Source organism: Coturnix japonica, chromosome 1 (assembly GCF_001577835.2).
Source record: "Coturnix japonica isolate 7356 chromosome 1, Coturnix japonica 2.1, whole genome shotgun sequence".
NCBI classification, from domain to species: domain Eukaryota; kingdom Metazoa; phylum Chordata; class Aves; order Galliformes; family Phasianidae; genus Coturnix; species Coturnix japonica.
The window spans coordinates 69,277,041-69,300,498 of NC_029516.1; the positions used below are offsets into that span (position 1 = coordinate 69,277,041).

The window sequence follows — 23,458 nt, forward strand, 5'->3', positions numbered from 1 at the left end:
GGCAGCGGCGTTGCCGGGCGCTGATTGGCTGAGAGAGGAGATTGGGTGAGGCCAGCGTGATCTGCGCGCGCGGTTTCGAGCTCCTGTGGCCGTAGCGCTGTGTGGGGACATGGCGGCCGTGCTGCCGGCCGAGTTCCAGCTGCCTCTCACTGCTGACGACCTGCTGCGGGGAGACAGTTCACGGCACTATGTCGTGCAGGAGGTGCTGCCGGCACGAGAGCTGCCGGCCGCCATCACAGGTAAGGCCCCAGCCCTTCCCTCACTAGGCTAGGCCCTGCGAGGCCCGGCCGGCCTAAGCCCGGGTAGAGCACAGAATCATAGAATGAGCCGGGTTGGAAGGGACCTCAAGGATCATGTAGTTCCAACCCCCCTGCCTGGCAGGGCCACCAAACATACACCTTTACTAGATCAGGTTGCCCAGAGCCCCGTCCAACCTGGTCTTGAACACCTCCAAGGACGGGGCATCCACAACCTCCCTGGGCAGCCTGTTCCAGGGCCTAACCACTCTCCTATGTGAAAAACTTCCCCCTAACATCAACCTAAATCTTCCCTCTTTATAACTTAAAAACCATTTCCCCGTGGTCTCTATTGTCAGGCCCTTTCCAAGAGTTACTCCCCTCGGAGTAATTCCCCTTCAAGGTATTGAAGCTGCAATGAGGTCACCCCCACAATTCTCTTCTCCAGGCTGAACAAACCCAACTCCCTCAGCCTGTACTCATAGGGGAGGTGCTCCAGTCCCCTGAGCATCTACATGGCCTCTACTGAAACCACTCCACTATGTCCATGTCTTTGTTGTACTGAGGGCTCCACACCTGGACACAGTACTCCAGATGGGGCCTCACAAGGGCAGAGTAGAGAGAGACAGTCACCTCCCTATCCCTGCTGACCACCCCTCTCCTGATAGAGCCCAGGTTCTAATTTGCTTTCCAGGCTGCCAGAGCACATTGCTGGCTCATGTTGAGTCTTTTGTCCATCAGGACCCCCAGGTCTTTCCCTGCCGGTGGTTCAAAGCTGTCGTTCACCCTCTCCTTGTCTCCCCGTAGACTTCCAGGCTGCCTTCAGGGAGCGGGGAGCGCTGGCTGTGCTGCAGCATTTCGACACGGTTTACAGCCTGCTGCGGTAAGTAGGGAGCGGAGGGACCTGGAGGCTGGAGGAGGGTCGGGAACAGCTGCCTCTCCCCTGTGGTGTTTGCTTGCTGCCACGATAAGCTGCCCTTGCCCCACAGCCACTTCCGAGCCCTGGATACTGCTGCCAAGGAGGATGCTCTGGAGCTGATGATGCAAGGTGGGTGTTTGCTATCTCTGGGCAAAAATGGAGTGGTGGGGAGGTTGCTCCTGGGCAGCAGTTCAATGATGATATAAAGGCTAATGTGACTCTACCAGCAGGGTTACTCCTTCAGTCCATTACCAGTATACGGGTCTGTAATCTTGGTGGGCAATGCAGAGCTGTGCGTGCTCGCTGTAAGGGCAGGCCGACAGAAAATCCCCTTCCCCGCGTCCCTGGGAAATAAATCCTTGGGATTTGTCAGCTCTGAGCAAGTGCTTCTAGGAACTGATTGGTGGCTGGGGAACAGGATGGGAAAGCGCCTCTGAGGTTTTGGTTGAAGGGGCAGCCCACGTTACAGCTGGTGAGACGTGAGCACACATCTTTGGTAATCTGATGACTGCTCTAGGTCTCCAGAGCAGGGAGGATGGTTGAGGAACCTGGCCAAGAACGTTCATCTTTTTCTACCTTTCTCCAGTGGTGACCCATCATTCCAATGAGCTTTCTACCATCTTGAGTGATTCTGGGCTGAGCCATACAGACCGCAACGCTCACCTCAATGCTCTTAAGATGAACTGCTATTTGCTGTCTGGCCTGTTGGAAGCCTTTGAAATGGAAGCCTTCAAGAGTGGTTTGGCGGAGGTAGATCCTGCTGGAAAGGTAGGTGAGAGAACTGAGGAGAAAATGAGATATAAAATGTAGAAAGTCTGTATGCTCTGTGTCAAAGAATGTAGCTGTGTTTGTTTAAGCATGGTACTGGGGAAAGCCCAGGCCCTAGTGTCTTACTCCAGTTTATAGGAGGGAGAAGAGGTTCTTTGCTATACGTATATCAGGTGTGAAATTAAGAAACAACAGTTCAAATGTTGGTCCAATCAGTTTATTGTGAATCTTAATTAGGGAGATGGGGAAGGGGAGGATGGATGATTTAGGGTGATGGGGAAGGGAAGGCAGGCAATAGGAAAGATAGAAAGAGGCAAGAATTGTGTGAAGCGGGGATAGTCACCACCAGGATGCAGTAGTGTCCCGTTGTGAGATGTTCCAATGGTCCAACTCAGAAGCGCGGGCAGCAGGATTCAGGTAGCAGGTCCAGGGGAGTCCTTTGGTAGCAGTAGAGCAGCAGTGAGGGATCTGAAGTCACATACCTCTTGTTCTTCTTCAGCGTGCAGGCATCTTCTTCAGCATGCAGATGTCAGGATGTGGGGAATCTAATATCAGAAATTCTGACTGTATGGTTCCTGATCCCTCTTTTATCCTCCTTTTTCCTGCCTATTTGACATCCCTGATTGCTTGGCTAAGAGTCATGTGCAGCACACCCTGAGATGGCCATCTTCCTTGAGATAAGCCCACACAAAAGACCAATTCACAGCCATTCAGCTGCAGCTTATCTCTCTCTCTTTGCCCCTGGCCTTGTCCATCTGTGTCCCTCAGACAAAGGATTTCTCAACTATTGCCCAGGACTTGCTTAGACTTGTTCATCTGTGTCCTTCAGCAAGCTTGGAGTCAATGGTATAAAAGCATGGCCTCTTACACTTGGTTTGGTCCTTATGAGGCTACCTGGCTGTCAGTATTTTCTTGAGTGAAAGTCATTCTGTGCTCAGGCAACAGTGGTCACTTGATGTAGGCATATAGATTTCTTGTACATCTAATGGTATCCCTCTTGAAGCTTTAGAGTTTAACGATCGTTTTCATTTCAAGGGAAATATGATGATGGTGGTGGGGTTTTTTTTCTGTGTTCAGGCTATTGATGAACTGCATTGTATAACTTTCCTTTCAGAACAAGAAGAGCCATGCCAAGTCCTCTGGGTTCTCATGGGAAGATGAGAGGGAACCAGTGTTACAGTTGTTCACACAGTTGCTGCAGCTAGATCTCCGTCAGCTTTGGAGCGGTTTAGTGGTGGAAGAAGAGTTTGTCAGGTAAGACAACCCTTCAAAATAGTGGGTTAGAGTCAGTGTAGGCGTGGGAAGAAGGGGTTAAATGGTAAATCTGCAAGCAAGGTGGTATGACAGCCCTCTTCAGGGTACATACTGCTGGATGCCAAGTAAGCTGAAGGAAAAGTGAGCTGCTGAGGAATCACTTCCTTTCCTCGTATAAAATTCAGGTGTTTGTTGCTCAATTTCTTAAGGATACTGGGTAATCTGCCTGGTTCAAGGGAAAGATGTAGCTAGTGCATACTTAGTGTAGTTTGCTAGAATAGCGTCAGTGCAAACTGCAGTAGTGAAGTTGACTGTCTCTTTTCTGTGGTTTTAGCTTACTGACGGGATGCTGTTATCGTATATTGGAGAATTCAAATATTGGTCTTCAGAGGTATCGGGCCACACGAGAAGCAGCAACGCATCTGCTCGCTACAGCTTTGACCCACTATGATCACATGTTCAGTGAGTTCATGCTTTTCTCTTTTTCTGGAAGCTGTTCCTAGGTAGTTTTCTTGACCTCTTTTTCTTCCTTCCCTTGTTAAAAGGTGCTACCCTGAAGATCACACAGATGCTGCAGCACTTTGAACATGTAGCCCCGTTGTTTGCTCAGGCTGTGACTCTCTGGGCTAAAGAATATGGACTGAAAAGCATAGTAGGTGAACTGCTGAGGTGAGGGAAAAAAATACCCTAACATGTATTCTTCTACCCCTAGAAACCTGAGAAACCCTTTTCCTTATTTTATTGTTCTGTGCAGGGAAATTGGACAGAAATGTCCACAAGAGCTGGCTCGTGATACTTCTGGAATCAAGGGTTATGCTGTCTTCATCACTGAACTGGCTGAACAAATTCCTTCGCTGGTGTTATCCAACATGAGTGTTCTGCTACGTCACTTGGATGGCGAGGTACGTTTACAAAATATTATGTGTCCAGAGAAGACAAGCAGTAGAAGTACTGCTTTTTGATTTTTCTTTTTGAAAACAGAACATTTTCCCACCTATATTCAGGAGGGGAGTAAACTCTTTGAAGGGGCTGACAATAGCAGGACACGGGGAAATGGTTTTAAGTTAAAAGAGGGAAGATTTAGGTTGGATGTTAGGGGGAAGTTCTTCACTAGGAGAGTGGTTAGGCCCTGGAACAGGCTGCCCAGGGAGGTTGTGGATGCCCCGTCCTTGGAGGTGTTCAAGGCCAGGTTGGACGGGGCCCTGGGCAACCTGATCTAGTAAAGGTGTATGTTTGGTGGCCCTGCCAGGCAGGGGGGTTGGAACTACATGATCCTTGAGGTCCCTTCCAACCCGGCTCATTCTGTGATTCTGTGATTTTTCACAGAGATCAAGTAGCCAAAACCTGCCTTTTGGAACATGTCATGCCCTTCCCTAAAACGCACAGAGGAAATGTACACCATGACACCTACTTTCTAGTTATTGCTTCCATGCATCTGAGAACCAGGGCGATCTGACTGCTATCAGATCAGTCTGCTGTCCTTTATTCTTCAGTATCAAGTTACTTTAATGGCTTTCATCATGCTACTTTTTGGTAAAGTGCCATTAAAGTGTTTTTATGTTAGTCCTTGCTTCCGCATTGGACCTAGCTGGATAGCAGGGCTGGATTGCTCAGTCTTGCAGGCACAGCCACGTTCAACCAAGGTTGATACAAACCCTGGAATAGAGAAATTCAGTTAAGGCTGAAGCTCGAGAGTTAGAAGGCTCAAATTCTGGCCTGTCATTCCCCCTTGGAATACGAAATAGTCTTTTATTCTCTGTTTCTAGTTCACCAACTCATCTTTTTGCAGAATTACATGATGCGAAATGCCATTTTATCAGCTATGGCAGAAGTGCTGCTACAGGTGCTGAATGGTGACCAGCTGGAAGAAGCTGTTCGTGGTACTCGGGACCATTTCCTGAACACGCTGCAGGCCCACATCTGTGATGTCCATGGATTTGTGCGCAGTCGGGTGCTGCAACTTTTCACTCGAATTGTTCAAGGCAAGGTGTGTGTGTTGGGAAAACAGCTCTGACTCTGTCTTTTCCCCTGATCTGTTTTCTAAGGGAATTTCTGTCACTGATCTTTGCGAGAAAGACATTGTCTATGAGTAGTAAAATATCTGTTGTCCCTTTCCCCAGAGATCAAAGATCCTAAGGTTATTGCAACCAGGGAACAGAAACTGCATGATTTTAGGTCTTCTTAGTACAGAATAGAAGGAAGAGCTCAATTGTGCAAGCTCTTTCTGGACACTACTATAGGAAAACATCTCTGTTCTCAGAAAGACTTTTCTTAATAAACTCTTGTAACCTTTTATAAGTCCTTGCTTTCAACAGATCTTGGACTAGAAGATATATGGAGGTCCCTGCTGACCTATTTTTTTGTTAGGAATCTGTAATCTGTTAGGAATCTGTGCCTTCTCATATGCAAGCCACAAGTAGAACAGCATGTGCGTGTAGAAATTTGCCTGCAGAAAAACAAATTGTCACGAATTTCTAGGGCTTCTTGATAACTTTTATCTATCCTTTCATTGTGTACTAGGTCCTGCCTTTGACTCAGTTCCTGGCTGTTGTATCCCTGGCTGTCGGGCGTCTCAAAGATAAATCTGTGGTGGTAGTTAAAAATGCCATCCAGCTCCTGGCTGCGTTTTTGTCCAATAATCCCTATTCTTGCAAGGTAATTCCTGTTAACAGGGTGGATATGCTAGAAGTGTGTTTGCAGGCTGAGTGTCTGTAGCATGGTGTGGGCAAGGCAGTGGTCTTTCCATGTTGGCCCTTCAACGAGACACGAGCTTTGACTTTGCAAATGGGAGCTTTCTGAATTTTCTGTTGTTCAGATTTCATGTTCTGTGGATCTTCACTCACTGTAATTGACGGGTGTGCAGGGCCAAAGTGGTTGTGATCTTGATAATGGAAAAATCTGCAGTGGTTTGATGTGAATTCACTGTGGGATTTCTTTTCTTATGATCAGAATTAGGCTTTAGAATGTTCTATGCAGAGCTGCAGTCTTTATGTTCACCTGCACATCCTCTTGAGCTTCTGAGACTGGCATTTTACTGCATCTATGGTGGCCAGAATTTGCTACTACAGTTTCTAAAATCAGGGTTTTCCGAGGTGATTGATAACACTAAGGAAATAGAGGAAGGAGATTTCTAGAAAAACTAGTTATGTAACATACTTCTTCTTGGCATTTTCAGTTGAGCTGTAATGACTTGGCTGAGCCGCTCAAGAAAGAGGTGCAGAAGCTGCAAGAAATGAAGGACCGTTGCAGAGAACCAGGTAACTTCTTTCTCTTTCCCATTCACAGGGTGTAACTTGCATTCTGTCCAGTAGGAATTTCACTCTGGGCTTATTTTTCCTCATCTTACGCTTTCTCCTGGGTTGCAGTGACTTTTATCTCAGAACTTACTCATGTGAAACAGCGAGGCCAGTTAACTGGGAAACAAACTCACAAGAGTCTTCCTGCCACGATGAAGTAAAAGGACAATGTGAATGTCCATACTTAGGTCAACAGTGTTATTCTCAGGGCAAGAACTGAACATAAGTACAAACATCCTCTCAGGCTTCTGTTGTCAGCCATTCAAGGACAGCTTCTGCCAGGAGTTTGGTCAGACAGGAATTTCAGCTTGATTAGCCTTGAACTTTCTGCTGTCTAGAGACAAATAAATGGCAAATGATGGCACTCTATCATTTTTCCCCCATAGTGAATTTGAGATCAGCAACAGGGAACTACCTGAGGAAAATGCCTGGGACCTAACTTCCAGATGAGTTTTTTTCCCCGCTTAAGGTATCATTTGAATCTTTTGCATTTCTCATTCTCTCTGTCATTTCTTTATAGCTCCAACAATCAGTCCAGAAGAAGAATGGGAAGCAATGCTTCCAGAAGTTAGGGCTGCTGCAAGGCAGATCCTTCAGCCATCACAGGAAGAGGAAGATGAGGAGGTGCTGGAAGTTGAAGAAACAGCAGAGCGTGCATCAGAGCAGATCATTGGAATGCTGAAGAAGCTGAATTACAAGTAAGAAGGCTCTGCAATCTCTTTCTCTATTCAAGGAAGGTTTGAGCTCCAGAGTAAATGCGTGATTTCCAGTAACGTTACTCTATGGGAAAGGATTGACCTGGGTATCTGACACAACATGCTGGCAGGAGTTCAGGGCATAGTTGGATGGTTTCCCTTACATTCTGCACTAATGGGTTGCTGGTGTTCTGTTGGGTTCTGTCATTGACCAGGGGTGCAGTTCGCCTTACACAGAAAGCAGTGTGCAGCTTCCAGGCACAAGAGCCCTTCAGTAGCTTCAAAGAGGAAAATGAGGAGGCAAGGATCCTGGGCATTCTGGAGAGACTTTACACAGGTAACTACAGCAGATTGGTCTGTCTCTTCCCTGTGTTTAAGCTGTAGTTAGAGTTAGACTAAAACTGTCTGGAATGCTGCATTTCTTTCTTCAAACTGTGGGCCTCAGTATACATGTATGTAACTCACCAGTTCACAGTTGTATCATATCTGCTGAAGGGAGTGAAGCCAGTGTTCCTTATTGTCATGGAGTTATCTAGATCAATCTATGTCCGTCACGGGGGCAGTAGGCCTGTGGGCCCCCCAGCCCCCAAAAATGGGAAGGGAAAAGAGAAAAGGGGTGGGGAGATGGGAGCTGGGCTCAGGGAAACAAACAGAGCAGCAGCAATGATAACTTATTTTACTAAGTATGATATCAGAATGTAAGATAACACAATATAATACAATCTAATTGAAAATTGAGGCTAATAAATCAAGTGAAATAAGAGAGTTTTCCGAAGACTGGGAAGCCTGCTTTGAAATGGAAGGCACACATCTTGGAAGCACACCCACACCCACTGCCAGGCAGTGAGAGAGAGCAAGCCAGCATCACTTCCATGACATATTTTCCTCTCTGACCGTGAGGTCCTCTGGGATGTGTAGTTCTTTTTCTCTGTGCTCCACATGATATTATGATGTGGAATACCAACAGCAAAGACTACAAAACCGTGACATTCCACCCCTTATTCTACATCACTTCATCATGCTTAATATACATATACAAACGTATATATGTATATACATGTATATGGGGTACTGCATATGTTTCAAGACACCCAGTGGTTGCCTCCACCATAGTAAGCACATAACACTTATCATTGTGAGATCGTGGCAAGGTGATATAATCAACCCACCACACCTTTCGCCATCTCCCTCTCCCTCCCCAGAGAGGTTTCATCCTCTTGGCTTGTTTAATTATGGCACACGTGTAACAGTCATAAATAACCTGTGCAGTAGCATCTATAGTTAAGTCCACCCCTTGGTCTTTAGCCTACTTATATGTCATGTCTGTACCTTGATGGCCTGAGGCCATCAAGCTAGAAATAATTCACCCTTATTCTGCCAGTCCAAGTCTGTTTGAGCCACCTCAATTCTGGCTGCTCAATCTACCTGATGGTTTTTTTGTGGTTCATCAGTAGCCCAACTCTCGGGCACATGAGCATCCACGTGATGCACCTTTACAACCATATTCTTTATTTGGGCAGCAATGTCTTTCCACAGTTCAGCAGCCCAAACAGGTTTACCCCTCTGCTGCCAGTTATTTTGCTCCCACTGCTGTAACCACCCCCATAAGGCATTTGCCACCATCCATCAGTCAGTATAAAGATAAAGCATTGGCCACCTCTCCCGTTCAGCAGCATATAAGGCCAGCTGGACAGCCTTTATCTCTGCAAACTGACTTGATTCTCCTTTACCTTCAAGGAGCAAGGAGTCCCTGTTGGTGCGGTACTGCTGTCTGTGCACTGTCTTTGTAGCAATTGGTACCTGCTGCTCTTCTATGCATAGCAGCCCCACAACAGATGCTCATAGTACAGGAGTAGGTTGGTCATGCCACTTCCTCATGTCTTCTCCATGGTCATGTAGGTAATGCCACAAGGCAATATGCGATGTAGTCTTACTGTTGTTCCTTGCTTGAGCTGGAAAGTGTTTGCGTCTAATAGCTGAGATTTTTGATGATACAGGTGAGGAGGGTATCACTTTATCACTTCTGACCTGTCTGGTTGTGTGTGGAGTTCTGCTTCCTGAACAGTTGGTGGCATATAATGCTCACTCTTAAAGGTCTTTACCAAGTGCCAGATTCAAGCAAAGTCTTGCTCCTTTAGGCTCACATTTCTTGCTGTATTTTGCTGTATATGCACAACTGTGCATACTGAATTTTGTGTTTGTTTCAGAATAAGGTCTCCTGGCTTATTCTCCTGAGCTAATTTCTGATTTGTTTTGTTTAAGAGAGCTACTATCTAAATAATCTTTTCACCTTTGTCAGCTCCCCACACCTGTACAAACTGCTACGGAGCAGTAGTTTTTGCCTTCTCTGTACTCTGTCCTAATTCTCTTTTAGGTCCTCATCAGTCTTTGGGGAAGTATCAAGATCAGATTAACCTCTTCAGTGTTTTTATGGTATTTAGGTAAACTGGATCATGCCTTTTTCCACCTGTTTTAGTTGATACTTATGTGATGTGCTGTGTTGTAGTGCTGGAGTTTGCGCTATGATACTCTGAGATGTTGTCTTTGTAGGGAGTGTCTCTGTTTGTTTGGTTTGAGTCGTGTGGTTTTTTTGGCTTTGTTTTGTTTTTCATGGAAGTCTCTTGATTCTAATGTCAGTAAGGGGTGGAGTGTGAAGAATTAAAATGCCCTGAACTGTTCCTGTTTGTCTTATGCCTTCAATACCCGTAACAAACAAGTGTTCACGCTGTGCAGGTTTTTGCCCAGGTGAGAATAGTGGGGACTCTCCATGTGAAAGTGGCAGTCTTACAACTGAAGAAGCTGCGCTGGAAGAGCGGCCTCAAGAGCAGCCTCAAACAGAGCTGGTCAAACAGGAGATGTTGGTGCAGTATCTACAAGATGCCTACAACTTCTCAGTGAAAATCACTGAAGCCCTGAGCCAGATCAGCAAGCTGATGTATGAAAACTCTGTTTCAGGTGTGTGAAATAGCCACGGGGGCTTTTTTCCTCTTTGTAGTTCCTAGGTTTGTCCCTTTTTGCTGGAGAGGAGACACAGTGTTAGAGCTCGAGGGGAAGGGTTGGAAGAGCTGCTGTTCACTGAGCAGATGTCACAGACACTGGAATACTGGAACAGCAAGCACTATCTACTTGGTTGTTGGGAGAGATTTGCATTAGGGCATGAGGGCTTTTTAGACACGTGTAGGAGCCAAAGTTTTAAATATCAAGATTAGGAAAAAAGGCCAAACAAGCAAAAAGAATGTGACCGAGATGATTATATTTATGTAGGTTCTCCTCTCTTGAGGGAGGGAATCTCAGCTGTAGTTCTTCAAAGTAAGTGTGTGAAAGGAAGCTGCGTTCTGTTTCCTGGTGCCTTGATGCAACTTCAGCTGTTGCAGTGGGGTAAAGAGAGGAACTTCACCTTTCCTTACACTTTATTCCGTAGCTAAAATTGTTACTTTTCAACAGATCCTATTGCCTGGTTCTCTTCAGTGTTGTACCTTCACTACAAATGTGAAGTGATGAGCAGTCCTTTAGGTTACCTCAGCTACTAATATTTAATACTAACTTGTTTGTCACAAATCAGCATCCCTGGGGTAGAGATCAGGTACAACTCCCTCCTCTCACAACCTCCTTCCACTTGCTAACCACTCTTCTCCAAGCTCTATCATATCACATTTAGCTCTAATATTGCTAATTTACCCCCATTTCCTCCAGGATATCTATGTGTGGTAGTGACCCTATTCTGACGTAAGCCATTTGCAGACAGTAGCAGTGATCATGGATACTTCTAGGGCTAGCTATGAGATCACTGTGCCTATGAATTTGTCTTAATGGCCTCTTTAATAATGAGAAGGAAGGAACTGCACTAATGCAGCTGTTCTTTCCTCTGCAGTGGTTCAAGAAGCCATAGAGTTCTTTGTGACGGTCTCGCAGTTTGGTGTGCCCCAGGCACTGCTTGGAGTCCGCAAGATGCTTCCCCTCGTGTGGTCGAAAGAGCCTGGTATCAGGGAGGCTGTGCTGAACGCCTACAGGCAGCTCTATCTGAGCCCCAGCGGGAATTCAGAGAGGTATGGGTTGTCCTAAACAAAAGGGTTTGTTTGTTCATTTGTTTTTCCTTTCTGTTCCAACAACTCCCCAAAGAAACGTTTCCTATATGTCCCATCTGTATTCATGTGTAGGAAAAATTAACTCAGCGGAACTCCATATGAGAACTCACAGAATGCAATGCTGTGATTTATTTTCAATGAAGTTGGTATCAGGCACTGATGCTGAACCCTGATGCTGAGCTACTGACTCTCTGAATGTTTGTTGCGTCAGTTCTTGGGTTCTTGATGGCATCAATAAACTGATTTTTTGGACAAGATCCCATGTCTTAGGAATGTAATGCTCCACCTTCCTTGGGGAAGGTTTTAGTCTGATACAGATGTTTCTTCATCTTTGGTTTCTTTTGGCTATAGTTTGTCCTGTCGCTGGGTTGAGAATTAGGAATGGCATACAATGTAGTCTAGACTCAGGGCTGTGTTTCTGATACTAGGATGAAAGGATGGTGGTGGGATCCTTATTTGCTGACCCTTACTGAGTATCTGGGCTGGGATGTTGAGGTGCTCTTGCAAAGAGGAGCTTTATCTTTTCTGTAGCACAACACTTGCTTCTTTTTCCAACTCTCTTGCCCGTGTGCACTTTTGTTTGTACCTTGAAGGCGACAGACAGCACCCTTGCTTCTTGCTGATGCTTGACAGTATTGTCTGGATACAGCTGTTCTGCAGTTTGAACTCTAGCCTTATTTGTTTGTAGATAGTTTTGCAATTTCTTATGCTCTAGAGAATAGTATTGTGACTAGTGGTTGAGAGGGACCTGTGAAGGGGCTGGTGTGAGCCTGTTGCCAGACATTTGTGCAGAGCATCAGTAGCTGCAATGGACTTTTGAGCTCATGCTATCTGCACTGGGACTTGAGCTGGTTTTCTTGTTCCCTATTATTATTTAATAGTTGCCTATTTAGAGAGCTGAGGACAAGTAATCATGACAGTTCCTTTTTATTCTTAACTTTTTTTTCTTTTTTTTCATTTAACCTTGCAAAGGGCCAGGGCCCAGAACCTGGTGTCTTCTCTCTATCTCATCATGGTGGATGCATCGTTAGGAACGATACAGTGCTTAGAAGAAATAGTGAGTATTTGTTTTGTCTGAGTTTAGGTTGTGTATCTTGTTAAAGGTCTTTGTTATGTTATATGAAAACAGCATTCAATGCATGTAATGTCTTTATTAGTCTGAAGTCCATCCTCCCGTCCTCCTCTGGCTTTCCCTGCTTGTCTTATTGAATTTCTTTTCCAGATCTCAGAGTTTGTGCAGAAAGATGAAATAAAACCTGCTGTGATCCAGCTGCTTTGGGAGCAGTTCACAGAAAAAACCCAGTGCTCACCACTGGAACGCCGTGCAGCTGTGATGCTGCTGGGGATGATGGCACGGTAAGCCTATGGCCCAGTGTGATCCTGTGAGTTGGGAGGGAGGATGCAGAGGGAGTTAATTTTTAGTGAACAACTGTGGGTGCAGGATCAGCTGACCCTTGGTTCTATAGCCTCAGAAATATAACCAGGCCATGGGGTGATGAAGCTTGGAATTAAACAATTTTATTGTGTTTGAACAGCGGTCTCCAAATAAGTGTGGTCATGGTACCTTCCTTGTGTTCTAAACATCCACTTCAGGCTTTACCATGCTACAGTTTGGCACTTCATGTTTTGACAAGAACTGAGAGAAGCTGCTGAATAGAGACATCTAGAGCCTTAGCATGGAGGGAAATTCATCTGCTTCCCTTTCTGCGTGCAAAGAAATTATAATTACACTATGATTTATTTATCTTAAATTATTTATAACTTAATTTCCTTCATTTTCCAACCTAGTAAACCTTGGGTATTAAGCTTCCATGTTGATATCTTCCTACTTCATCCCCTATAGCTGTATTTTGAGTCAATTGATTTATCTTTTTTCCCTACTTGAATGCCTGCCTTCTGCAAGCAGCAAGGATTATTTCTCTTGGTTATGGATGTTTACTGTGAAGTTTCATCAGCACCTCCTATAATAACGCTGTCCCTTCCATTCCATAGAGGGAAGCCAGAGATCATAGGCAGCAACCTGGATGTTTTGGTGACAGTAGGGCTGTCTGAGAGGGTGTGTGAAGACTATCGCTTGGCAGAAGAAGTATGCAATGCAATCTCCAAACTTGCCAGTAATTCTAAGGTAAAGCTCTGGTCACAGAAATGGTTACCCGCTAAAAGAGAAGCAGGGAACGGAGCTTACATTGAGAAAGAGAATTTGTATCACTTAGGGCTTTTGTTTCATTTTTGTTTGTATGGGATTTTTTGTTTCTTCAAAATGAGGCAGGTTGAGACCATTCAGCAGCGCTGTCTGGAAAGCTTATCGCACATCAGTGAACATGCAATGAGAATATTTTCATTAGGCAACTTCTGAATTCAAATTAGGAAAGAGTTCAGTGCACAAGAAAATCTGTTTTCCTTCCAATTCTCTTGCTCATGCTCCCCATTCGAAGCTGATTTATGTCTCCTCAACCATGAAGCACTTTCCTCTACTGATATTTTCTGGTGTTGTGATTCCTTTGCCCTCTCCGTTAATTGATATTTGGGAGTTGTTGACTGTGTGGCTGAATATAAAGCATGACAGGTTTTCAGATTCATTCATGTTATAACTGGTGGCCTATCAGATGGTTTCTTTATTAATGCACTTAGGGAAAAACTCTTTGTTTCTTTTTTTATTGTTGTCATTGCTTTGTTTGTAGCTCAAGCATTTGGGGTATTTTAATTCAGGAGTTGCAGCATGTAAGCAGCTCGCCTTCACACATCACAGTCAGTCTGGTTTTGCCCCTTTCACTGGGGGGATATGACAGCAGTACCTCTGAATTAATGCATGTTACAGCACTCTGAATCCCAGCTATCTTCACAATATTTAAATGTTACGCTGATTTGATGCTGTGGTTACTTACACAGGAAGGGACCGACACTTGAATAATTGTAGAAGCTATTCTGCTCCTGCTCCAAACAAAAAGTTCATAATGGAGAGTAAGATTTTACTTCCAGCTACTAAAAGCTGACAAATCTCAAGCAGCAGCTTGTTTTAATCAAGTATATCTTGATCGGGAACTCACGGGTGTGCTGGGGTATCCCAGGCTTTATTATTCTTGGTTTAGTAGTTCACAGACTTGTCTTAGACCAAGCTTATGTGTAGTGGCAGCAGTACAGAGTAAATAACATCAGATTTAGAGTCATCTTAAGATTTAAAGAGTTGTTTCAATTTAAGGTAAAGTAGCGGAATTAACTGGCTTGGCTTAAAAAGTGACAGTAATGTCCCCACGGTGTGTTGAGTTGCAGAGCAGTGCTGGATGTCCTTGCCATGGGCCTAGCAAGCTTTTGGTTTAGATTGTTCACGCAGCAAAATGAAGAGCCAGAGAGGGCATGGAGGTGTTCTTTTCTGTGGTGGGAGTAACTCATCTCTGTCTCTCTCTCTGCAGCCAGCAAAGGGGAAGAACAACGTCCCATTTCGACTGCCACAGGAACAAGAACTGTTTGAGTGCCTGAGCAAGGCTGTGAGTAATGGTGAGCTCAAGTCAGCAGCGGGTTTGGAGGAGGTGGGGCTGGGCTGTGAAGCAGCATGTATTGCAGCTGCTCCATGTGGCACACGGCTCCTTTTTCTTATCAGGCTTTACCCAGCAAAGTAGTCACTGGATCCCCTTCATGGAAGCAGCAGTAACGCTCATCTACCAGCTAGCAGAAGGGCCAGAGAAGATATGTGCTCACATCCTGCAGGTGTGCAGCCAGAAAGCTCTGGAGAATCTGCAAGAGGCTGATGGGCAGAAAGAGGGTGAGGGAAAAAATAGTGGTGAAGCAAATCTGTACCTGTGGTTTCTGGTGCTATGATTGGGTGGTCTAGGATAACTGTGGGAGGAGAAAAGTTGGGGCTAGTAGAGATGTTGGCATGGAGGAATGCAAGTGCTGTGAAAGGGGTCTGTGGATCATGTAGGCAGGATATACAGTTACTGAGGTTGGGCAGTAACTGATAAGTGTAGATTCCAAATCAACGCTGAACTGCAATCATTTTTCCTCCAGTAGAGTCAGGGGCTTCTCCCAACAGAGTCTCTGATGGTGCCGTCAGTCTCCCTACGTTCCTGCTGCTGCACCTGGTGTCCCTTGTGGGGCAGGTGGCATTGCAGCAGGTAGCGCATTTGGAAGTGTCTGTGAATGCGGAGCTGCGCAGGCGCCGCATCCTCAGGGAGGAGGAGAAGACCAAGAAGCATAAAGAGCGCTCTGACAGCAGCACAATAAAGCAGAGAGCTCAGGTGAGAACTTGGTGATTTATTTGTTTGTTTTCCTGTGAGATCTTCTGATGTTGCAGCTACTGCCACAGCAAACTTCTAGCGGGCACGAATTTGTCAAGGGTTGACAAATTCTACTTGGCAAAGAAAAGGATTATCATTATCAATTTTTTCTACACAGAGCACAGGAAATGATATCACTATGGAGGAGGAGCTGGGTCTCATCGGAGCATCTGCTGATGACACTGAGGCTGAGCTCATCCGCAGTATTTGCGAGACAGAACTTCTAGATGGTAAGTAAGTACGACTCCACTGAAGAGCAGCACAGGTTCCATCTGCCGCATATGAGAGAATGGGAGGGGTGGGTAATGCATTTAGAGGGAGACGAGCTGTTTCCTTCATTAAAAAACACTCATTTTCCTTTAGCATCAGTTTCATTATAGGTTCATTCATTGTTCTGTTTCTCTGAGGGTAGTTTTTCAGTGGCAAAAGTGAGTTATCCAGCTCATATAGTCTGCAGGAGTTCTGTTATAAATTCAGTGATCTTTCTTGGAATGCTGCTTGAGCAGCGCTCACATACCTGCTGCTTTCATCCCCGCTATCTAGAGAAGCACCTGCTTTCTGCCTTTGTTCCACTGGTGCTCAAGATCTGCAACAACCCTGGGCTCTACAGTGATCCAGCACTTAGAGCTGCTGCAGCCCTGGCTCTTGGCAAAGTCTGCATGATCAGGTAAGTCTGATGTTCTCTTAGCAGCTTCACTGGCACGTAAGTACAGTAAATGTTGCAACTCCTTTGCAGGGAAGAGGGGGAAGGAAAAAAAGGACAAAAGAACATACATTTATTGTCTCACTAGTATCAGAGACTGGATTTCAGTTACTGATTTTGGCCTTCTTTTCTGTACCCTGTCCTGCCAGCTCAGAGTTCTGTGACTCCCACTTGCGTCTGCTCTTCACTATGATGGAGAAGTCGCCTCTGCCTGTTGTGAGATCCAACCTCATTATTGCAGCAGGAGATCTGGCCATCCGTTTCCCCAATCAGGTGGAGCCATGGACACCACATCTGTATGCCAGGTAGTGCTGTGCCTATTGCTAGTAGAGGACAAGTGATGGGAGCTCGATTGGGAGGGTGGCAACAGGCTTCTGGAAGGTGAACCTGTTGGAAGAAACCAAATTTTAAGGCATTGTTGGAGGGAGACAGCAGAACTGGCTTGTTGAGTAAGTAGGCTGTCATGGGTACTGGTAACTTAAAGATGCTCAGCTGCCTTTTGTATTAACTGTTTGCTTCTACCAGGTTGCGAGATCCCTGCCAAAGTGTGAGGCAGACAGCTGGCGTGGTGATGACTCACCTCATCCTCAAAGACATGGTAAAGGTGAAAGGCCAAGTGAGTGAGATGGCAGCTCTGCTTATAGACCCAGAGGAAGCAATCATGGCAGTGGCTCAAAACTTTTTCAATGAACTCTCCCACAAGGCAAGTGGATGCTCGGGATTCTTAGTTCATAAGAATGGCAAGGGGCTGGCAAGGGTTGGGTCAATTACACAAGAATTTGGAGCCCTGGAGAAGATGTGTTGTTGTAGGGGATCTATCTGCTGTTCCTCTGTGTTGCCTAAGTGAGGGTAGAAAAAGGGAATTTTGCAAAATGAGTTCTGATGTTGTCAAATTTGAGCTCATCCATTCACATCAGAAGGCAGGCTCCAAACCAGCACACCTAGTATGGGCTTGGGAACAGGCCTTGTAAGATTTCCCTGACTTCAGGCTCAGGCAGTGCATCATCTGAGACCTTTCAAGGTTATTCCTGGCCGTGTGATATTGAGATACTTAAAGAGAAGTTACTGTCCAGGCAGGTAGGAGCCATAGCAGTATTACCAGTCTTTCTGTTTATTCATCATTGAGGCTGACGAAGGCTCTTCAGAGTTTGAGGTTTACTGCCTAAGGTAGCAGTGATGCTGGAGCTTTACCCCCCTCTAGGCTTGCTCTGTTAAAAGGTAAGCCCTACTGTGCTGGTTTTCTGTCTCTGCATTGTCTGTAACTAAATTGCCTATAAGCACTTGGAAAAGGAATTTGGGTTGGGTCTTTTCTAGCAATGTGAGAGACAGTTCCTTGAGTTGAATTGGTTTTGTGCTGGGAGGTGACAGGGTTGTAAAGAAACTGCATCCAAGGCTGTCAAAGAGGGATGTAGTCGCTGTCAGCTCCTTAGCTTTAGTCAAGTAGCTCCAGATAGGATTGGCTGGCTGTGAACAGCTTGTTTCAGGAAGCTGATGCATTCAGTTAGTAGCTTTGTGCAGGGGAAAAAGGTAACTTTAATTGAACAGCTTATTTGTCTTGGCTTAAGCTGTCATTCATAATTGTGTATCTCCTGTATGACCTTGTGTCCCATGCAGGATAACGCCATCTATAACCTGCTTCCAGACATGATCAGTCGGCTCTCAGATCCTGCCTGCGGCGTAGATGAGGAATCATTCCACACTATTATGAGGTACGTAAAATCTGAAATGCGGGTTAATGGAGTCTGTTCTGACTAGGGCCACATTTGAGCTAAGGGCTGCCAAATCTACAGAACAAACTACCATGGCGTACATCATGCTTTTTCTCTCGCTAAACTCAGTCTGACTTTCACACTCTACATCCCAAGGGGAACCAATCTAAAACCCCCTGATTGAGTGTGAAGGAAAGGCTCCCTACAGAGTTTTCACTAGCTCATTCAAAATGACTTTCCCTGTAGAGATCTAAAAACGGCTCAGTTTATGCACGGCAGCCCAGCCAACTATAGGAGGAGTGAACAGGTTTTAAAAGATCTGCCTTCCTTGTTATTCTGATGACCTACTGGGTTTTTGTAAGCAGTTTTAATAATGTTTAATAAAGCTGTAGATAAAGTAACAGATTAGAGTGTTGGTTGTTGGGGCGGTTTCTTTGCTTTTACTTTTTTCCTAGACACCCTTACTCTCCATAGTACTTCCTGATGGCTTCGGTTGCTCATAGGCAACGTAAGGAATCTTTGGTTTCCATTCTTTATTTTCTTTGTAAGACTTAACCTGTCTCCCATCAAATGTCTTCAGCGGTAAACTACAAAAATGTTCTGTTCCAATGTCACAGTTTGGGTTGCTTAAGTTAAGGAAAGATGAATTTGAAACCGGAACAAATGCAGGGGAGGAGTGTTGAGGTTGGGTGTCAGTTCCCCACAGCATAAAGAAGCTTGATTTGGTGGTTGTAGGCATGACTAAGACTGAACAAGGATGAATTTGTAGCAGCTACATGAAAGCCAGCAGCAACTTGACTGAGAATAAGTTAACAGAAATGCTGGTAGAAGAAAAAGGGGAGCTGTGTGCTGCAGCTTTTAATACAGAGAAATCATTTATTCAGTAGCTTCTATGAGGATGTCATACAAAACATAGTATTTAACTGTCTTAAAGTCAATGTTGTCTTATTCCTCAAAAAGCTGAGAAAAATGTGGGATCAAGTTGATATTTCAGTTCAGTTCAGCTTTGTTCCCGCTTTACAGTAATAAAATAATGTTCACTTTTGTACTGATGAAAATGTATAGCGATGTACCTTCAGCAAAATAATAATTCTGGAGAAAAGAAAGTGTGCATAGCATCCTACACCCAGCACAGTCTGCCTTGTGAGGCATACTGGTGTGTAGCACAGCTCTGAAATGGGGAGATCATCTGGAGGCGTTGCTTCTCTTCAAATTGGATGGAAGGAGCTGAGCAGAAATAGGCACTGCAGCCTTTTCAGCAACCTACCTACATCACACAGACCAGCAGTTCTCACTCCAGACCCACAAGAGTCCTTGCTTTTAGCTATATTGCTAGCTGTGTTTCATCTTAGGCAGGTGCTTCTTGACAAACATGCAGCTATAATTATTGAAGCAGCTGTCCTCCAACCGGGATTACAAATACTACTTAAAACATATTATATGCTTATAACTTCTCCTGAGCAGTCTGAGGTATACAGAGCTCTCTAATCTTCACATTTGGAGAACCACCTGGCTGTTCACTGGGCAGGAGATCTTCAAGCAAGCAGTGGTGAAGGTAGAAATGGGATTTCCTCTCCAGGCTTTCAACTTCACTGTGTTTTTCCTTTGCAGACATCTCTTCTCCTATATTACAAAAGACAAACAGACTGAGAGCTTGGTGGAGAAACTCTGTCAGCGATTCCGGACTGCCAGGTGAGTTTAAATCCTAAATTTCTTCCTGTCTTTCTCCTTAAATGCCTGAAAAAAAAAAACCCTATCCTTCTGGTCTTATTACACTACGATCTAGTAGGTAACAACTCTGCCCATGGCAGATTGGAACTGAATGGTCATTAAGTTCCCTTCCAACCCAGGACATTCTGTAACTCTTTGGGTCCTCTTCTCATCTTTCTTAAGGGTAAAGGTTTTGTGAGAACTTAGATCTGCATTACTTACAGGTAGGCAGGGAGACACAACCCCAGGGTGGCTTTTATTCACTTCTGTGGTCCTTTCTGCAAAGCATGACTTGTTTATGGTGCTGATGACAGAGTATAATAGTCCAGAGTCCATCCCATGCATCTGGGATATCTTTTTGCCTTCTGGAAACTTCTTTTTTCTGGTTGGTGCTTCTTTCCCTGTGCTTCCCTGTCAAATATTTTCTTTGTTATCTTTTATCTCCTACTGGATTTGGTGCACCCAACATTCCTACATTGTTCCATCTCCGCAGTTGCGACTTTGCCCTTGAGGTTTGAAGCTGTGTCTGCTTATCTTGGCTGTTTGTACACAGTGCTGGGCATGTGACCAACTCAGTTGCCCCGGGGAGTTGCGTATTCCTGAGAAATGCTTGGATTTTGTTTCCTGAGCTAGACTAGAAAGTGGCCCCTCTCTCAATTTCATCCTAGGAACAGTGGTGAGGTCTTCAGAGCACACTTGTAAAGATCCTTCTGGCTGTAACACATGTAGCTTTTGCTGTGCTAATGTCACCACTGTTCCACAAAGAGGATCGGTTTAGTGCACGCTAGAGGTAATGCTAGAGCAAGGCTCTTATTCAAGGCTAATACAGGAGCTTATCGGGAAAGATTATGCAGCCACAATCCTTAGGATTTCTGGGGTTCTAATCAGCAACGTGCCAAGTATAACTGAGATGTTTCTACATTTAACACCTGGATGCTGCAGCTTTTTTTCTCTGCCTGACTGTGTTTGAACAGCACATTCGGAGTGTATGTCAGCCCCCTCTTTTGTACACGTATGTAAGAGGGACTTTGACCTACTGTTTTTACTCCCGTTCTGTCTCAGTGAGCTATATTTTGGTATATATCAGTATAGTGTGGCACCCTGTAACAGAACAGCATTAAATCTCGTGTTCCAAAAAGTGGAACATGCCTTATCCCCATGTGTTGTAATTCCAAGTTGGATGTGCTCATCTTTACACACTCCTTGTCATATGAACTAAGGGCATAATTTGTCTTTCCCAGAAATGAACGTCAGTATCGGGATCTGTCCTACTGCCTTTCTCTGCTTCCCATCTCAGAGCGGGGCCTTCACAAGCTGCAGGACAACTTTGACTGCTTTGCAGACAAGCTCCAAGACCCAGCTGTCTACAGCTGTTTCCAAGCTGTGCTGGTTCGATTCCGCAGAGCAGTTGGCAAACCTGAGGCTAAAGTAAGGATGGCTGGTGGGAAGCAGGGTGGAAAACAAGCGCTTTATAAACGCAGTGATGCAGTTCTCCGTGTTAAGCAGGCTACTCTTTGGCCTCAGTGATTTAATGGAGATCCTGATGGGAGTTCTAGGGCAGGAGTTAGCTATGCCACAGATCTAATGCTTCTCTGTGTTGGTTTTTCTTTTCTGCTGCTATTTTACAACTCTACCAGGCTTTGGCTGAAGAGCTGGAGCAGAAGCTGTCTGCCTGCCATAACCAAGGGCTGGACTCAGCAGAGACGTGCCAGGAAGGTGGTAAAACTCCAATGCCAGAGCCAGCCAAGCGAAAAACAACAGCAGGTATTTCCCATTTGTGGGACCGCATTCTTCCCCTAACCATGCAGCCCAACAGAGATGCCTAGGGAGTTTTCTTCACCCTTACAGACAGAAGGTTGCTACTTTTCCTTTTTTCCTTGCAGGCAGCTGCCGCCGGCCCCTGAGCACAGCCAACAGGGGTGATGATGACGATGATTTTGTCACACCCCGGCCTCGAGCACACCAAAAAAATAAACGTGTCCAGAAGTCCCAGCGGCGCAAAAAGACTGTTATCATCTTCTCCAGTGATGAAGAGAACAGCTCTGAGAATGGTAAGGCATGAGACATGTATGTTTAAAAGTAAAAGCAGGGAGGTGGAGAAGGACTGGAGATTTGGTGTTTCAAGGGTGAGAGCTTGGTGGAGAAACTGTGTTAGGGATTCTGGGCTGCCGGGTGAGTTTAAATCCTAAATTTCTTCCTATCTTTCTCCTAAAATGCATGAAAAAAACTTTATCCTGGTTTTATTAGACTTGATCTAGTGGATGTGCCATAGTGCCTATGGCAAAGGGTTGGAACTGGATGATCATTAAGGTTCCTTCCAACCCAGGACATGCTGCTGTTCCTCTAGAAGGGGGAGAATGTAGATGGGGATCGAGAGCTGCGTGCAGATTTCTCTGCTCAAGGCAGTGGAGTGCTGGTTGTTGACACTTTACTCTTTTAGAGCTATTGGCAGAATTAAGGGAGGAAGAAACCCCCACCAAAACAACTCCCATCACCAGGTCTTCAACCCGGCGGCTGCGCTGAGGGAACCATCTGCCACTGTCTTCAAAAATAAAGCTCGATTTTTTTTTGCAGCAGCAGTCGTCTCTTGTCTGAATTACCAGATAGTTTCATAGCGCTTTAAATGAAGGCAAAATGGAAAGTCATTGCAACAGGCTGAAAAGATTCCAAACCTGTCTGATATCTCCATGATGAAAGGCAGTGATTAACACGGCTTCTGCTCTACCTGTTTGCCCTGACTTTGCAGATGGAAAACGCGCACTGCCCTGATTTAAACAAGCAGCCAAAAGTAACCACTGTGTGTGCTTATTCCTTCCCCATTTTGCACCAGGGGTGTAACTACACCATTCAGCTTCTCCTGCCACAGGCCTAATAATTTGGCTGGGTTTAGGCCCTTTTCTGTTTGATTGTTTTGGGGGCTCTTGCTCTGCAGAGATGAGCAGGTCTTTGAGGGGAAGTTACCTGCACCTTGTCTTGAACAGATCTCAAAGGAAAGGTGAGGAATAGCAGAAGGTAGAAGTTGATAAGACCACGCAACTTGAGTAGGAAAGAAAATACAAATCAATGTGTTTTTTGTTTTATTTTAAGTGCAGAATTACTTTAATCAAAGTTACAGGAGATAACTTTGGCTCTTGTCATGCAGGTAACATCGCTCATCTCACTGCACTTAAACAACACCAGTGCTCAGATCAGAACTAGCACTTAGACAAGCCATGTGAACACCAAGTGCCTTAAGTGTGAATGTTAATCATACAAACAGCCTTTAACCTCCTGTCTCACAGGCAAATTGGCATTTGTCCCAGAGCTGTAACACAGAATTATTTCCTCTTACCTGGCAGTTGCCTAGAAAACACTTCTCAGGCCAGTGACTTGCTGAATGGGAAGCAGAAGGGTCCTGCTGTCAGTAGGTTCCTGCCTATCTTTCCCTATTCTTCCACTGAGTGTCTCACTGTTCCTGCAGTCGCTATGGTTATCTTCAGTCCAGCAGCAAGGACAGTCTGCTGCTTGCTTCTCTGGTCTGGCTAAGTAAGTAGTGACAAAACACTGCAGTCGTTTATTTTGATCCCTGTGTAAAGGGAGTGTTAGAAATTGCATAACTTTGCAGTAGCCTGGGAATATGTATTTATGCTAATACCTGAATGGACATAAACACACTAGCAGCTTACCCCTGAGATAATAAGATACCCCTTATTCAGCCAAGGGGTATCTGCAGAATACTCCAGCCCGTTCCTAGTCCTCCCACTCTCTGTCCGGCTCCTTTCCTTTTGCTTGTAAAAGCCTGACTGCAATTCAGCAGGAAACTATTTTTC

The 23,458-nt window shown here is 45.2% G+C and overlaps 1 protein-coding gene and 1 non-coding gene across 3 annotated transcripts; both read left to right on the forward strand.

Moving 5' to 3' along the window:
* The first annotated feature begins 42 nt into the window (after window positions 1-42).
* NCAPD2 (non-SMC condensin I complex subunit D2) lies at window positions 43-22,225 on the forward strand. 2 transcript variants are annotated; one of them, XM_015873295.1, is made up of 31 exons: window positions 43-239; window positions 1,044-1,119; window positions 1,226-1,284; window positions 1,742-1,923; window positions 3,038-3,177; window positions 3,512-3,639; window positions 3,723-3,846; window positions 3,932-4,079; window positions 4,967-5,164; window positions 5,698-5,832; window positions 6,353-6,434; window positions 6,994-7,171; window positions 7,384-7,505; window positions 9,902-10,123; window positions 11,040-11,214; window positions 12,226-12,310; window positions 12,476-12,609; window positions 13,246-13,378; window positions 14,664-14,748; window positions 14,852-15,013; window positions 15,259-15,488; window positions 15,646-15,757; window positions 16,071-16,194; window positions 16,380-16,535; window positions 16,756-16,933; window positions 17,845-17,939; window positions 19,551-19,631; window positions 20,891-21,077; window positions 21,287-21,413; window positions 21,533-21,700; window positions 22,090-22,225. In XM_015873295.1, exons 1-31 carry the CDS (start codon window positions 110-112, stop codon window positions 22,170-22,172), a joined length of 4,239 nt encoding a protein of 1,412 aa, XP_015728781.1. In that variant the 5' UTR covers window positions 43-109; the 3' UTR covers window positions 22,173-22,225. The 2 variants fall into 2 exon arrangements, with proteins under 2 accessions (XP_015728781.1, XP_015728791.1); XM_015873305.1 differs by having other exon boundaries at window positions 52-239; window positions 15,262-15,488.
* Window positions 1,345-1,665, forward strand: LOC116652832. Its single transcript, XR_004306051.1, has one exon. It is a non-coding gene; the product is annotated as a small nucleolar RNA U85 (small nucleolar RNA).
* Window positions 22,226-23,458: the final 1,233 nt, after the last annotated feature.

Bases quoted from the DNA above. Each gene is read 5' to 3' on its own strand.
- NCAPD2 (XM_015873295.1), top strand. From the start codon at position 110: ATGGCGGCCGTGCTGCCGGCCGAGTTCCAGCTGCCTCTCACTGCTGAC. The intron at 10,124-11,039 runs GTGTGTGAAATA...TTTCCTCTGCAG, and splicing joins GTATGAAAACTCTGTTTCAG to TGGTTCAAGAAGCCATAGAG. The intron at 12,610-13,245 runs GTAAGCCTATGG...TCCATTCCATAG, and splicing joins CTGCTGGGGATGATGGCACG to AGGGAAGCCAGAGATCATAG.